This window comes from Chiloscyllium punctatum, chromosome 3 (genome assembly GCF_047496795.1).
Source record: "Chiloscyllium punctatum isolate Juve2018m chromosome 3, sChiPun1.3, whole genome shotgun sequence".
Taxonomy (NCBI): Eukaryota; Metazoa; Chordata; class Chondrichthyes; order Orectolobiformes; family Hemiscylliidae; genus Chiloscyllium; species Chiloscyllium punctatum.
The window spans coordinates 56,831,951-56,849,397 of NC_092741.1; the positions used below are offsets into that span (position 1 = coordinate 56,831,951).

Consider the following 17,447-nt stretch of genomic DNA (forward strand, 5'->3'; position numbering starts at 1 on the left):
GCTGCAAACCACTTGGACTCATGTCAACGAAAGGAAAAGCCAGGGGTGGAGACTGACAAATAGCCCTGAGGGCCAGTTCTGTATTGAAGGCAAGGGGACCGTGGAGGTAGGGATTAGTCCCTGTCAGAATGTATTGGATGCGACCACGCGAGTATGGTGGCCTGAGGATATTACTTGGTACATTGCAAACCGAGATCATGGCTCGTGCGTTCCAATACGTACTGATTCCTCCTCTGACAAGCTGGGGGCTGATTACTGGAATTGCAGTGGTCCTGGTCCTTATGAGGGCGTCCCCGGGGTGAAGGAGCTGTGGGATAACGTTGTGAGGCAGGGAGGGCCTGCTCCAGATGGCCTATTTTGGATATGCGGTAATCAGGCATACTCCAAACTGCCCATGGGATGGGCTGGGGTATGCTTCCTGGGTCTAATACGACCTGCGTTCTTCCTATTACCACGGAAGGAAGGCGACGATTTGGGAATTAAACTCTTTGACTCCCTCCGTAGGTCGCCAAGGGATATCCAAGTCGGTGATTGGGGGGGATGAGTGGCCACCGGCCCGGATTATTGAATACTATGGGCCAGCTACATGGGCACAGGACGGATCATGGGGATACCGTACTCCTATCTATATGTTAAATCGTATTATCAGGCTCCAAGCAGTCGTAGAGGTTATTACTAACCGGACTGCCCTGGCCCTGGAGCTGCTGGCTAAGCAGCAGGATCAGATGAGGGCTGCTATATATCAAAACCGACTTGCCTTGGATTATCTGTTGGCCTCGGAGGGGGGCGTGTGCGGGAAGTTTAACCTGACTAACTGCTGCCTAGAAATTGACGATAATGGTAAAGCGGTTTTGGAAATTTCCGATGAAATTCGGAAATTGGCCCATGTGCCAGTACAATCTTGGCGTCCTCTTAGTGGCATCGGATGGTGGGGTGGTCTCCTAGGTGGTAGTTGGTGGCACACGGCGCTACTGATGGTTGGGGGGGTTGTGATTCTTCTTCTCGTATTACCCTGCCTAATCCCCTGTATTCAGCTTCTAATTCAGAAAAATATTTCCCGACTCCAGGCAGTGGTGTTTCCACAACATGGGACACGGGAACTTAAAGTGATGTTGCTGCGAAAGACCAAAGATTTCCCGGGCCCTTAAGGAGGGGGGGTTTATCTTGGTCTAGGCACATCTTAAAAAAGAGAAAAGGGTGGAATTGTGAGAGGTAATTTCGGTGCAAACTTGAAGATGTGCCTAGACCACAGACTGATCTATAATAAAAGACAAAACTTTTGCTTCTTTTCTAAAACATTAGACTTTTGCTTTTTTAAAACATTTTGTATACTCAAAAGTAAAATAGTTTAAAATAGTGTATGCAGTTTGTGAGCAGAGTAAAAACAAACAGGCCCTTGATTGATGAAACCATAAACACAGGCAGGGAAGGATGAGTCCTTGACTGATAAGACTACAGGGGAAGAAAGACAGCACCTCTAGGAACATGGGAGGCATTTATTGCAGACTTTGTGATAAGGGTGCAAATTGGAGAATAATGATGTTTTTAAGAATGTGAACCTCATGGCTCGTTAAGAGCCAGGAAGGGGAGGGTCTGGAGACATTTGTTGCAGACTTTGTGATAAGGGTGCAAATTGGAGAATAATAATGTTTTTAAGAATGTGAACCTCATGGCTCGTTAGAACCAAGGAGGGGAGGGACTTGTGCTGTATATAATGAGAAACTTTGTAAGCCTCAGCGCGCCTTTTACTCAGAAGGGTGCCCATTTCTGCAGACTTGCTAATAAACCTTTGTTTTCCTGAATTTGTCTAGAGCGATTATTAAGAAGCGATTTTCGTTTCTAACAGATAGGTAAGCTTTTGCTAATATTATCAGGAAGTATGGTGTGGAGGAGCCAGTGTTGAACTGAGCTGGACAAAGTTAAAATCACACCACATCAGGTTATAGTCCAACAGGTTTATTTGGAAGCACTAGCTTTCGGAGCGCTGCTCCTTCATCAGGTGGTTGTGAAGCAGGATCCTAAAACATAGAATTTATAACAAAAGATTACAGCATCATGCAATATATCGAACTAAGCTAGATTGCTGTTAAGTCTTTCATCTTTTTGAACGGGTTGCAGGTTTTGGTTCATTAATATGTAAATTAAAAGAAGTTCAGGGATTGACATATTAATGAACCAAAACCTGCAACCCATTCTAAAAGATGAAAGACTTAACAACAATTTAGGTTTGTTCAATATATCATTTCAGTTGTGTGATGCTGTAATCTTTTGGTATAAATTCTGTGTCTTATGATCCTGCTCCACAATCACTCCGAAAGCTAGAGCTTCCAAATAAGCCTGTTGGACTATACCCTGGTGTTGTGTGATTTTTGTATTTCATCGGGAAGTAGTAATAAACCTTATCTGATATATGCTTCAAATAAAAATACTATGGATGCTGGAGATCTGATATAAAAACAATGCTGGAGAAACTCAGCATGTCTGGCAGCATCTGTTGAGAGAGAAACAGTTAAAATTTCAAGTTCAAAACTACAGCTGTGCAAATAACTTTTAAAAATTTTTTTTCCTACACCACCTGCTACTGTGGAAGCTTAATTACAGTAATTGTTACATTTTTGAAAACTGAAACAGACCTTTTATTGTTGCTTACTATCCAAACTGGTCAGTTCCCATTTCCGCTAAGCTGTCCAAGCAACTTAATTTCAACCTGGGTTGTTCTTCTTTATATTCTACAAAAGAGGAACTAGAACTTTTGCATTTTGTGCTATGTCTCTATTCCTTCTCTTTAAAGCAGAAGCAGTCGCACGATAGCATTAAGTTTAAACTTTTACCCCCTCTATATCGAAACCAACTAAACTTCAAAGTGTTGTATTAGACTAAGCTTAGTATGCCGCACCCACATATAATCCTTCTTTAAACTGCTATGCACTAAGTTAAAGGAACAGTCAATAAATTAAAATTAGATTTTGAACAAACCTTTTTGGAAGAATAATATGTACTCAAAAGCATTCCAGTGTCTCAAGTGGATTGGATAAATTTTATAGATATAATAGCATGAGGAAAATGAATTCTGAAAGATCATTAAGTCAGATCAATTGGTATCAAACATTAGAACATTTGTGTTTTAGAATGGAACCAGCTAAATGTTTTTACTTATTGAAAATCCCAATCAAAACGATCAAGTGTTTATGAAGACCAAAATGAACAATAAATGAATTAAGAAGTACATTTAACAAGTTTGTTTATTTTCTTCAAGACAAAGTCTGTTAGAGTGAGTATATTGTACCAGCAGCGACTTGCATTTACACACTGCCTTTAAATAGATACAGTAGTTACAAAGTACTTCACAGAAGCGTAATTAAGTAAAATATTGAAATCACATATGTCTTTCCAAATATAAAATATCATCTCAGAATCGACATATGAAATATCAAAACAAACATCGAGTCCACAACATTTGAAATAATGATGATGAACAGAAATAGTTTAGCAGAAACAGAAACAAATAATAATAATCCAAAGAGTATGAGTTTGAGTAGTGATTATTGAATAATTCAATAAATCCAGCAATTTGTTAGTTTGCACTAGGAAAAAACGATGATGAGAAAAAAAATAAAGTATCCTAAGCAACAACTGACACCCACAGGCACAAATGGTATGAATGGAAATATGTGAACTGAGCATGTGCAATGTATAGTTGCTTGTTCGACCTGTCAAACCAGGTTTGGAGCATCAAAATGCAAAGCTTTCATGGCATTACCTTCACAATGAAAATAGACTCCTCTCAGTACCGCACATGGATTTCGATCATACTCATCTCCACTGTTTTGTCAGATCTTCTAATTTTATCAGTGAATTAAGCTTTAGATTTAAATCAGTACCAATGATGCTTGATGATCATTAATCAACATTTTAAGGCTGACCTTTAACAAGTGAAGGTCAAATAAAAATAACCCTCACTACATCTCTGTCAATACTAGTTTTGTAATGGCATTAACCAATCAAATTTAAAACTCTAATTAAAATGGAATTTGGGTGAAGCATATTAAGCATTCAACTGTAAAAATGATTTAACGAGGTAAAAACAATGAGTGCAGATGTTGGAAACCAGATTCTGGATTAGTGGTGCTGGAAGAGCACAGCAGTTCAGGCAGCATCCAAGGAGCTTCGAAATCGACGTTTCGGGCAAAAGCCCTTCATCAGGGCCCGAAACGTCGATTTCGAAGCTCCTTGGATGCTGCCTGAACTGCTGTGCTCTTCCAGCACCACTAATCCAGAATGTAAAAATGATTTATTTGTGTGTCAGTTTTATAAAGAAAGCTGTTGTGCCCTGGGTTGTTTCTCCTTCATCACGGTGACAATTAGAAATCTGTAATTAAAACATGTTCACTTATTGTGAATGTTTTCATAGCTGAAAGGTCATGTAGTGCTCAAAAAAAATCACCAGTTCTATCTTTACTGCTTTCAGGTAACTGAGTATTGGAAAGCATTCTGTTAAATAGGGTAGTAGTGAGTGACTGGAAGTACCTGGAAGTCTGGGAGAGAATTTATTGGGGATTGCTTTTTGGAGTTAAGTGTGTCCAGGGCAGAATTTTCGGAAAAATTGGAGAATGGATTTGGGAGCACTCTGCTGACGGAGAAGAGAAAGATTTGAAGTTGAGAAGCTGATAAATCGGGAAGGTGAAGACAATGATCAACAAGAGCATAGAATGTAATTCCTGGGAACAGAAACTGACCTCTTGGAAACAGGGTGTGAACAATAGAGTTTGTGACCCTCAAGAGCATAGAATGTCACCCTGAGGTGCAAATTGGAAAGAGGGTAAAACATCTGAGACCAGAGAACTTGTCACCATTAGGAGCAGAGTGTGATCCCTGAGAATACTGTCGAACTCATGTGAAATAGAATGTGAGACCTTCTGCACCTGAGTGTGATACCTGGGAACAGAAATGTGGCTATCAGGCGCAACAACCTACTAAGAAAAGGACATGGACATAAGGCAAGTGGGAACGTTGCAGTGTAACATATAACGTCAAGGACAGAAAGCAGAAGACTGGAGGGACTTTGGAGTGGGGGAGGCTTTGGGATTATATACTGAAGAAAAACTAGAAAGTTATGAAGGTAAACCAATCCCGGAATATATTGGAAACCGAAATGCAGCCTTATGCAGGTGTCCTGCACTCAATTGTACAAAGCTTGGTTTTGAATTAAATATAATTAAATCATGTTAAATTTAGTACTCTATACACCCACAATCTCTTCAGGATTTGTTTTTAATCCTTCGATGAGTCGGTAAAGAATCCTAGGCATTACCTCCAGAAGTCAAATAAAAGCAATATATTTTGAATGCTGGAGACCTGAAATAAAAGTAGAAAGTGCTGGAGAAGTTCAGCAGGTTTGGCAGAATGTGTGCAGAGATAAAAACAGTGCTAATGTTTCAAGTCCAATATGACTCTGAAATTCGGAAGAAGCGTTTTTAGACTTGAAACGTTAACTCTCTTTCTCTCTCCACAGATGCTGCCAGACCTGTTGGGTTTCTCCAGCATTCTCTGTCTGTGTTAATGCAATAATCCATGTTTGTTTATTTCTTTAAATAGCGGGTAACTGCCCACTGGAGCCTCTCTTCGAAAACCAGCTTTCAGAGATTGTACTGCTGTTTCTCTGGTTTTTACAATGTGCACATACTTACAGAAGACCTCAGAGTGCCGTTTCTAAGTCCTTTTCGTTGAGCTTGCTTCAATTCTGAAGAATCACATCCACATTTCAACCGCTTCGCCTGTTTGATAGATCTCTTTTCACAGATGTTTCTACAGTGTTTTATGATGAGGTAGGTCATCTCACAGATGTTTAGCAGTATGCACACAGCTGAGGAGACCACCATACAGTAGAGGAAGATGGTCTTTTCTGTTGGCCGACTAACAAAACAATCCACCACATTGGGGCAAGGCTTGATCTCACACTTTAAAAGGTGAGGAATAATAAACCCTTCGTACATCCATGCCAGCACAAACAGGAAGGTGAACTCAACTCCTGTTTTGAACACCAGGCTGAAGAAATAGGTCCACCACAGGCCCCCATCTATGTTCCCTTTGTCTTTATACAGCTTTTTTTTGTACTTCTTCTCGCGGTGTTCCCTGTAACCTACGTGCATGACAACCAGAAGAGAAGGGGTGGAAACCAAGATAAGTTGCAGTGCCCAAAGTCTTGCATGTGACACTGGAAAGAAGTGGTCGAAACATACATTCTCACAACCAACTTGCCTCGAGTTGCAGGTAAACTCCTTCTGTTCATCATTCCAGACACGTTCTGCAGCCACCACATAGATAAGGACTCGGAATATGAACATAACACTCAACCAGATTCTCCCCACAACGGTGGAGTACTTATTCACTCCACTCAAAACATCACGGAGTAAACCCCAGCTCATGGCTCCTCAATAACTTGAAGCTGGATCTACAGAACAGAGAAAAGAAATTTGGAAATAATACAGTAACAAGTTATAGTTATTTTAGTCAACCTGCTCAAACTTCTAAGACACACCTCTAGTGCAGTCGGGACTTGAATCCAGACACCCTGGCCTAGAGGTAGGGCCTCTACCACAAGACACCTCGCTAAACTTTGTACTGTCATATTTTAATGACAATACATATTTGTGGAGAGTACTTAATAAAATAAAACCTCCCAAGAACCTGCAGAAAAGTGTTGTAACACATAAAGGAGTGTTAAGGCACTGAATCAAAATATTGAGAAGTGGGAGCAGCCCCTCAAGCCTGACCCACCATTCAATAAGATCACAACCAAGGGTCACCTTCTCCTTTTACAAGCTCCTCATTGCCCACAATCCCCTCATATTTCAAAACTCTACCTTCTTTGTAATTACTTTCAGTGATCCAATCTCCACAATTCTCTGCGGTAGAGAATTGCAGACATTCTCTGTTTTGTGTGCAATATTTCCTCCAAACCGCTTACAGGCAGCTGCTCTGATGTTCCACACACAACGATCAGTGGTGGCATCCTGACCCTCGCATTGACATCCAATTCCAGAAGCCATGCTTGGATCCTGGAGAGCCCGTGCAGTTGGTAAGCAAATTTGAGGGAACGCTGTTCCTGGGAGAAGAAATTCCGTCACCTCTCAGTTTTAAATAAGTGTCCCTGTGACCCCTAGTTCAAGATTCCCTCACTAACAGAAACATCTTCTCAAAATTTACCCTGTCATTCCCTCTCAGAATCTTCCATGTTTCAATAAGGTTGTCATGCTTATTCTTTTAAATGTTATTGAATAAATATTTATTCTGTTTAGCTGTCCTTGATAATTCTGCACTTTCATTGCAGGAATTAATCTAGTGAAACTCTTTTGAGTAACTTCCAATACCAGTACAGCAAACCTTTTATTAACCAGCCCCTATGGGACAAGGAGTGCACCAATTGATCATATATTCCAGATAATCAAGAGATCCCAATAATCACACACTAAGTATTAGAAACATGATGCAGGAGGTATACACATCACTGCTATACATTGACTTAAATAATAATGCAACTTTGCCTCCAATAAAACTTACAGTAGAATCTTCTCACTTGCACCCTCAGCTGACTACTCGGACATCGCAATAATACAGCAAATGTCTGGTTTTTGAGGTGAATAATTTTCGCTGGTTTATCAAGAGGGCCAGTTCAAACAAAGTTGACTGTATAACTTTTCTTAACTACACGGCCCAAAATTCTACTTTGCATTCCACATGCAGCCTTACAAACACCTGTACAGTTGTACCCTGTTTTAAACTCCTACAGCCTAACCCATAAAAATCAAAATTCCTTTTATCTCCTTAATTACTTGTTGCATCTGAATGAACACTCGCATCTCTCTGTATTGGACTTTACAGGAGCCTCTCTCCATTTAAATATTGGTCTGCCTATTGATTCTTTCACCCAAATGCATCACCTCATACATTCATACATTAAACTCCATCTGCCATGTTTTTGCTCACTCACTTGACCTCTCTCTATCCCATTATTTTTCAAAGAGATGAGTTTTCAAGACAAGTTTTAAAAGAGGGTGGAGAGGTGGAAGAGATTTTAAGAGAGACTTTCAATTGAGATTTACATATAATTGAACACTGAGAAGCAATCTTATCAGTTTTGCCTGCAGCATTTCAAGGCTTTAAAGTTTCTAATTGTCTCAACAGCAACAACTTATATTCATGAACACCTTAAACATAATAAAATATCCCAAGGAACTTCACATAATAAAATTAATTGAGACTGAGCCGTATAAGAAGATTTTAGGATAGATGACTAAAAGCTTAAATAGAGATGTACATTTTGGGTAACATTTTAAATGAGGCCAGTGAGGCAGTAAGGCAGAGAAGTCTACAGAGGCAATTCCAAATCTTGGGCATAGGAATCTTAATGCTTGGTCACAAATAGTGGAGAAACTATAATCGAAAATGCATGACCGGCCAAAATTACAGGAGTACAGATATTTCAGTGGATTGTGGGCCTGGAGGAAATTAAAGAAGTAGGAAGGGTGAGGACATGGAGATATTCAAAACAAGAATGTGAAATTTAAATACAAAACCTTGCTTGCTACATGGAGCCAATACAGATCAGCAAACCCAGGACTGAGAGCAGAATGGGAATTGGTGTGACATTATGTACAGGCAACTGAGCTTTGAATCATCTAAAATCAGAGGGTAGAATGTGAAAGTGCAGACTGTAGTGCAATGGTCAAGTCAAGAAGTGATTGAGGCTCAAATAAGGAATTCAACAGTAGACGAGAAGGAAAACCAATTAGTCGTCAAGCCATATAGCACGGAAACAGATCATTCAGTCCAACCCGTCCACGCTGATCATAATCCCAAACTAGAGTTTAGATCAGAGTGGTGCTGGAAAAGCACAGCAGGTCAGGCAGCATCCGAGGAACAGGAAAATCAATGAATCAGGCGAAAGCTCTTCATCAGAAATAGAGGCAGGAAGCCTCCAGGGTGGAGAGTTAAAGGGGGTGCAGGGGCGGCAGCTGGGGAGAAGGTAGCAAAGAGTACAATAGGTGGATGGGGGTGGGGATGGAGGTGATAGGTCAGAGGAGAGGGTGGAGTGGATAGGTGGGAAGGGAGATTGACAGGTAGGACAGGTCATGGGGGCAATGCTGAGCTGGAAGGTTGGAGTTGGGGTAAGGTGGGGGGAGGGGAAACGAGGAAACTGGTGAAGTCCACATGGATGCCCTGGGGTGGTGAGGGAGCAGCAGTGGAGGAGGCCCAGTCCTCACTTTTGTCTATAATCCCAAACTAAACTAGCCCCATCTGCCTGTGGTTAGCCCATATCCCTCCAAACATTTCTTATTCATGTACTTACCTAAATTACTTTTAAACTTTATAGTTGTGCGTGCATCCACCACTTCTTCTGGAAATTCATTCCACTCACAAACCACTCTGTGTAAAATAATTGCCCCCATGTTTTTTAAATTCTTTCTCCTCTCACCTTAAAAATAGGCCCCCTAGTTTTGAAATACCCCACCCTAAGGGAAAGATATCTGCCATTCATCTTACCTATGCCCCTAATTATTTTATAAATTTCTACAAGGTCACCCCTCAACCTCCTACACTCCTACACTCCAGCGAAAAATGTCCCAGTCTATCCAGCCTCATAAATCAAACCTTCCATTCCCAGAGACAGGCTAGTAAATCTCTTCTGAACCCTTAAACCACGAATTCCTTCATGGTTTACACAAGGACCATTAGTGCAAATTGGGAAGGCTGACCCAAAGGTTTTCCATGGCAAGTTGTGAGGGTTTTTTCAATCTGCAGTTGTGGTGAGCAAGATTCAAAGCTAGCATCTGAAATTCAAAAACATTCAAAAATATCTACCGTAGTTCTCACCCCATCGAGTACTATCTCAGACCTTCATCTGTCCACTTTAATTTGAGTGCCTTTTCCTTTCTAGCTCAGTATAGAATATAAAAGTTGCTATATGATGGTGATATATAAAATTTAAGAACACAGTTGAAGTATTCGTTGTATCTTTGACCTACGCACTATAGGAAGAGTGTGAAGGCCATAGGGAGAGTCCAGTACAGATTTACTCTCATCAGGAAGACCCACGTCAGAGAGCTCCTGACCAAAGAGACACTGGCAGATCTCCATACTAGGAGTAGTAGCTACAGCCAGTATTGCACTGCCTCTTCACCTGAGACCGCCACTGCTATCCCTGGAGAGAGGAAGGAGTGTGTGCGATGTGGTAAAAGGAAGAGAGGTGCCAGTGAGGAGGATGGGAACGCTGTGACCAAGCAACTGGAGGCCAAGGGGAACCCACCTTAGGGATGGTTTTAACCTCTCTCGCCCCTTGTCTCCAATCCCACACGTGGAATCCTTGCCTTGTCTCTTGGTATAGACCTCTTCACCACTGGTCTAAATCCAGTCCATGGCTGCATGGAATAAACAGGTTTGGGAACCTGAGATTAGGATTGCGGCATTTGTAGAGGATTAGGCATCAATCTGATGTTTTTCTGCATTGTTTGTTTAAATTCAATATTGTGTTACATGTATGTCACTTGGTTTCCTGCTGCCCCTCAGTTAAACTGTGAACTTTGGACAAAAGTGGAGACATTCAATTTGACAGAATGAAGATGCCACAAAGAAGGGCTTTGAAAGCTTGGTAAGGCAAATCTAGGCATGAATAATACACTTAATGGGGAGGTCCTAGGGAGTGTTGCTGAACAAAGAGACCTTGGAGTGCAGGTCGATAGGTCCTTGAAAGTAGAGTAGCAGGTAGATAAGATAGCGAAGAAGGTATGTGGTATGCTTGCCTTTATTGGTCAGTGCATTGAGTATAAGAGTTGGGAGGTCAAGTTCCAGCTGTGCGGGACATTAGTTACAGCTACTTGTGGAATATTGTGTGCAATTCTGGTCTCCCTGATATAGAAAGGATGTTATGAAACTTCAGAGGGTTCAGAAACGAATTACCAAGATGTTGTCAGGGTTGGAGGATTTGAGCTATAGTGAGAGCCTATAGGCTGAGTCTATTTTCCCTGGAGGGTTAGAGGCTGAGGGGTGACCTTATAGAGGTTTATAAAATCATGAGGGGGCATGGATAGGGCAAATAGACGAGGTATTTTCCCTAGAGTTGGGGAGTCCAGAACTAGAGGGCATACATTAACAGTGAGAGGGAAAGATTTAAAAGGGACCTAAGGGTCAACTTTTTCACACAAAGGGTGGGGTGTGCAGGGAATGAACTGCCAGAAGAAGTGGTGGAGGCGAGTACAATTACAGCATTTAAAAAGCATCTGGATGAGTAATGGGCAAATGGGGCTAGATTAATTTAGGATATCTGGTCGGCATGGACAAGTTGGACTGAAGGGTCTGTTCCTGTGCTTTACATATCTATGATTCTATGGCTTCCAATTTTGTCACAGCAATTCAAATAGAAGCTCTACCGTGACTCAGATGCTCCTAGTATTAGATGCGGGTATATTGTTATGGGCCATAATCTAATGAGAAACAGTGAATACACAATTTAATTCATTTGTGCCAATAGTCACATTTTATTGATCTTTATTTATCTTTAAAATTTCTATCCCCTATCAATTAGGTTGTTCTGCTTTGCCTTAGCCTGAAAGACAGCAGCACTTAGATATCCCCTAGTGCTGCTGTGACAAATTGGGTGTGGAAAAACACTGTGTGAATGGTGGTGCAGGAAATAGGATGTTTGCTTAAATGTGAGGCATCTTGTTCTTTACAAGTGGTATCGTGCAGCATAAGATGCAAGATGTGTAGAGAGCGTTAGAGTCACTAAAGGCTCAAGAGAGATCCAAAATGGAGAACGAATCAGCAACTGAACAGGTATGTTGTTGCTCTCTCTCTGTGTTCCCCAAATAAATCACATCAGGACATTTCTGGAAGTCTAGGTAGCAAAGACCTTTCGTCTTCAAAAAAAAATCCAGGAATTATTCAGGAAACCATATTTGTTCTGGAAGCACTTTAGCTGTCATATAATAGATGATTTTCATCTGCATCAGCTATTAAGTGAACTATGGAATTGCACAGACTCCTTTTAATTAGATAGAAGACATGTCAAATCATTTATAGAACCATACAGTATAGGGAGGCCCTTCGACCCATCAAGTCTGTACCTTCATTTTATGCTGCAAAGGAATATTTTCTTTAACTTTGTTTTGATATAATGATGTAGTTGACAAATGTGCTAGGGGTTCACATCAATTATAGTTCACGTCTCTCACTAGCACAACCTAGAATGCCGACACCTGGATGCCTGTTCAGTTGCAAATACATTTTGTCAGATTATGATTTGGAGGTGCCAGTGTTGGACTGGGGTGTACAAAGTTAAAAATCACACAACACCAGGTTATAGTCCAACAGGTTTAATTGGAAGCACTAGCTTTCAGAGCACAACTACCTGATGAAGGAGCGGTGCTCCGAAAGCTAGTGATTCCAATTAAACCTGTTGGACTATAACCTGGTGTTGTGTGATATTTAACCTTGTCAGATTAGAAATTGTATAATATGCATTGTCTCATTATATGAGGTACTGAGTGTATGATAATTCCAGTAGAAATGCGTACATGATCAATGATTTGTTTCTTTTTATATGATACAAACTTTATTATTGTAGATCCTACATTTTAAATTAGTGTCAATCAATGTATGGAGTGGTTTAATTGAGAGTTCCAATCCAAAATGCAAGAATATTTTTGAATTAGTCTAACAAAGGATTTCTTTTTTTGTAATTTAAAATATGGTATCGATTTAATTAATTTCACACGGGAAATTTGTTATGCATTAGCATCAGAATGACTCTCTATTGACAGATTTACTAACACTGTAAATAGAAAAAACTGGTTTTGGCAATCAAATTTTAATTCAGTGCAAATTTTGTTGACAGATATGAAGACTGCAGCAATCTTTAGCAAATACACCATTCAATTTCATTGTGTTCTCTTTTCGTAAATTTAATTAATACCATCCAAAATCAAACCAGAGACAAATTTCATGTTCCCCTTTGATGAATATTTAATCTATACATTAGAGAATGGAATATTACACATGCAATTTTGTAACCAATGTCAGAATTGCCAAATTTTGTGTAAATCACCTCATTGTAACAAATGAATCCATTTAGCCTAACAAGTCCACGCCGACCCTCTGAAGAGTAACCCACCCAGACCTATTCCCTTATCCTATTACTCTGCATTTACCCCTGACTAATGCACCTAACCTACACATCCCTGAACACTATGGGCAAGGTAGCACAGCTAATTCACCTAACCTGCATATCTTTGGACTGTGGGAGGAAACCCACACAGACATGGGGAGAATGTGCAAACTCCAAACAGGCAGTCACCCAGGTGGTGGAATCGAGCCTTGGTCTCTGGCACTGTGAGGGCAGCAGTGCTAACCATTGAGCTACTCTCTCACCCTAAATTTGGTCTAATGTTTCCTGGATATCAATTCAGGAACATTAGTCAGATCTGCCTGCAATCTCTGACTCAAAGTTGCAGACAGAGTCATAGAGTTATAGAGATGTACAGCATGGAGACACACCCTTCGGTCCAACCCGTCCATGCTGACCAGATATCCCAAACCAATCTAGTCCTGCCTGCCAACACCCAGCCCATATCCCTCCAAAATCTTCCTATTCATATATTCAAGGGGCCCTGTGTTTCCAACATCCAAAATCTCCACAGTCCTCCAGTACCACACATTCCAACTTCAGCTAAATAAACCAGAATTGGGAGTTGCAAGTACCTGGGCATTCCCCATGGAGGTCAATGCACTGGAACTGTTTGAGAATCTGACCCTCATCTTTGGGCACACGCCTGCCTCCAGCGCTCCAGAGATGGAAAGATTTAGATTCTAATTATGACAGAGTTCATCATGGCTGCTGTTTCTCCAAAGCCTGAAAGTCTTCAAATAAAGAGGTTTTATATTTATGCTGTGCCTTTCTCATCCTTGTGATATATCAACACTTCATTGACCACGAATCTTTGAACAATCTGAGATTAAGACAGGGCAAAAGTGAGGACTGCAGATACTAGAGGTCAGAGTCTAGATTAGAGTGGTGCTGGAAAAGCACAGCAGGTCAGGCAGCATCCAAGGAACAGGAAAATCGACATTTCGGGCAAAAGCCCTTCATCAGAGATTAAGACAGTCTGTTCCCTCCCCAGTGATATATTTGTTCTCAAGATGAACTCCCACCCTCATGTTTGCGACCTCACTGATAATTCGACCTCAGTAACATCACTCAAACTCACTCATCTCAATCTCCTTATTCTAACCAATCCTTCCTCAGACGATCTAGGAGCAAGTCCAATGGATCTTTGTTACGCACTCTATTAAGGCACAGCTCCCAGTGACATGTGTTGGCATCATAGATAGACAACATGTCCATAACTGTCACCTCATCAGACATGAGTGTGGCGATTTCTTTCCCGGTTTCATGGTATGATTTTGCCTTGCCTTTAGGTCCAAGCAGAACAAACACCTTCATAATCAACAACACATTCAGCTGTTCATTTTCCATCTAACACCTGCCTCATTCTGTCAGCACTCGTACTGTTGAGTTTGTCAATTTTCAAGACCTCATTAATTCTACAACAATTGTTATTGACCTCAACACTCCAGGCTCCTCAGCAACCACGATCCGTCAGTAACTTGACCGAGTTCAACTCATAAGCATTTGTTTATGATGTATAATTGTTCAGTGTGGATTTGTACAGCATTTCACTTGATAATTTGTTTTCTTGTTCAGACTTGCCTTTACTTTGCATTTATGTTTAATTAATAAATTAAAATTTTAGTCTGGCTCCTGTCTGGTTTAGTGATAATTACTGTGTTTTTTTTTCTGGGGTGATGATGTGGATTGTTCAAGGAGAGGGTAGCAGGGGGAGTACTCAATCTCCCACATCTTGTACCTGCATTCCAGCACCAGGTATCCATGAGCTAGGGATAAAAGGAAAAGTCTTTGTTGGGATGGAGAATGTTCTAGAACATAGACACAAGCAGCAATCGCCCCAACATCCACTACACCTACTTCACTTATCCCTAAGCATTTGTTTTTCAATTCATTTGGCAGGCTCATCCCAGCCATTATCTGTAAAAGATCATGCGAGGATCAAGAGTAAAGCAACTCCAAAGACTATGGGGGTAGATAGGGCAAACTAACAGGTCAGATGGGGGGCATATTGTGAGGGAACCACACATTTTCTGTGGTTGGTCATCATTGGTAGAATAGGAACAATGGGTGTGTTTTAAGTGGCCTATGAATTAGAGTGAAACTTTGTAAGTATGTCTAATAATATCTCAGCTGTTGCAAAACGATTACAGCTGAGACAGTTTGCTCCTCAGTACAGACTAGAGGGCTGAGTCCAATCACTACCGCAATCACCCACAACATCACCCAAGCCTTCCCATCAAAACAAAATGAAATACAACAGATGGTAGAAATCTAAAATTAGATTAGATTCCCTACAGTATGGAAACAGGCCCTTCAGCCCAACAAGTCCACACCAACTCACCCAGACCCCTATATTTACCCTGACTAAGCCACCTAACACTATGGGCAATTTAGCATGGCCAATTCACCTGACCCACACATCTTTGAACTATGGGAGGAAACCCACACAGATATAGGGAGAATGTGCAAGTTCCACAAAGACAGCTGCCCAAGGCAGGATTTGAACCTAGGTCTCTTGTGCTCTGAAGTAGCAGTGTTAACCACTGAGCCACCATGCCACCCCAAGCAAGAGCCAAACACAATGAAAAAGAAAACAAAACACAATGGAAATATTCAGGATGGCAGGCAGCATCTTTGAAGAGGAAAAAAGTTGAGTGTTGTATAACAGAGAGATCTAAGGGTGCCAGTCCATAGTTTATTGAAAGTGGTGTCACAGGTAGACAGGGTAGAGAAGGCATTTGGCTTCATTGCTCAGACCATTGAGTGTAGGAGTTGGACGTCATGTTGTGATTGCACAGAAGGTTGATGAGGACATTTTTGGAGTATTATGTACAGTTCTTGTCACCCTGCTATAGGAAGGATATTAGTAAATTGGAGAGGGTTCAGAAAAGATTTATAAGGATGTTACCAGGACTGGAGGGTTTGAGTTATAAGGAGTGGCTGGATAAGCTGAGAGTTATTTCACTGGAGCATAGGAGGTTAAAGGTAACCTAAAAGAGGTTTATAAAATAATGAGGGGCATAGCTAAGATGAATGGCTATGGTCTTTTCCCTAGGATTCCTGATGAAGAGCTTTTGGCTGAAATGTTGACTCTCCTGCTCTAGGATGTTGCCTGACCTGATGTGCCTTTCCAGAACCACACTGTCGACTCTTTTCCCGAGGATTGGAGAATTCAAAACTAAAGAATATAATTATTAAGGTAAGAGGAGAAAGGTTTAAAAGGCACCTGAGGGGCAACTTTTTCACACAGAAGGTGATTTGTATGTGGAATGAACAGCCAGAGGAAGTGGTGAATGCAGGTGCAGTTACAATATTTATAAAGACATTTGGACAGGTACATGAATAGAAAAGGTCTAGAGGGATACGGGCCAAAGGGTAGCATGGTGGCTCAGTGATCAGCACTGTTGCCTTGCAGTACTAGGGACCCAGGTTTACTTCCTGCCTTGAGCAACTGACTGTGTGGAGGTTGCACATTGTCTGTATGGGTTTTCTCCCACAATCTAAAGATGTGCAGGTCAGGTGAGTTGGCTAAGCTAAATTGCTCATAGTGTTAGGTGCATGGGGAATGGGTCTGGGAGGGTTAGTATGGACTTGTTGGGCTGAAAGGCCTGTCCCCATATTGTAGGGAATCTAATCTAAATAGGGCTAGTTTAGTTTGGAAATGTGGTCGGCCTGGACAAGTTGGGCCAAAGTGTTTGTTTCCATGCTCTATGAATCTACAACATGACCGCAATTACCTTTGAACATTTCCTGTGTGTTTTGTTTTTATTATAAACCATCATATAAACAAGGATAAGCAACTTTGCCATTCACAACTAATCTGATCTTAATCTCAACCCTATATTCCTGCATGGCTCTGAACACTTTTCATCACCATTGTAATCAAAAAAACCTGGAAGGATAGTTAGCTCAGTTGGCTGGATAGTTGGTTTGTAAAAAAAGACATTAACACCACAGGTTCAATTCGTACACTAGCTGAGATCAACTTGAAGGTACCTACCTTCGCAATCTCTCCTCTCGAATGAAGTATGAGTGCTCTCTAATGAAAGGGGACAATGGTGACTTTATCCTTTTTAATCAAGAATCTGTCTATCTCTGCCTTACAAATAATGAAAGATTCTGTAGCTACAGTCTTTGAGGAAGGGAATTCTGATGACTCACAACACCGAAAAAAAGGACTCTTACTTTTCTCATAATAGCAGAGGGACAGATCAGTGAAGCTCACCCTTCCTGCTCCAGTGGTGAATTTCCAACTCAAGTTTGA

The 17,447-nt window shown here is 41.1% G+C and overlaps 1 protein-coding gene across 3 annotated transcripts in view; it reads right to left on the minus strand.

Moving 5' to 3' along the window:
- Positions 1-4,259: 4,259 nt before the first annotated feature.
- Positions 4,260-17,447, minus strand: part of LOC140458826 (gap junction beta-7 protein-like) — a 32,145-nt gene continuing 18,957 nt past the window's right edge. For 2 of the 3 annotated variants that reach the window (XM_072553509.1, XM_072553489.1), the window contains exon 3: positions 4,260-6,451. In XM_072553509.1, the coding sequence (XP_072409610.1) occupies positions 5,667-6,425 (759 nt within the window). In that variant the 5' untranslated portion in view covers positions 6,426-6,451 and the 3' untranslated portion in view covers positions 4,260-5,666. Of the gene's footprint in view, positions 6,452-10,306; positions 10,419-17,447 lie in introns of all 3 variants that reach the window. The other variant, XM_072553499.1, reaches the window with a different exon arrangement.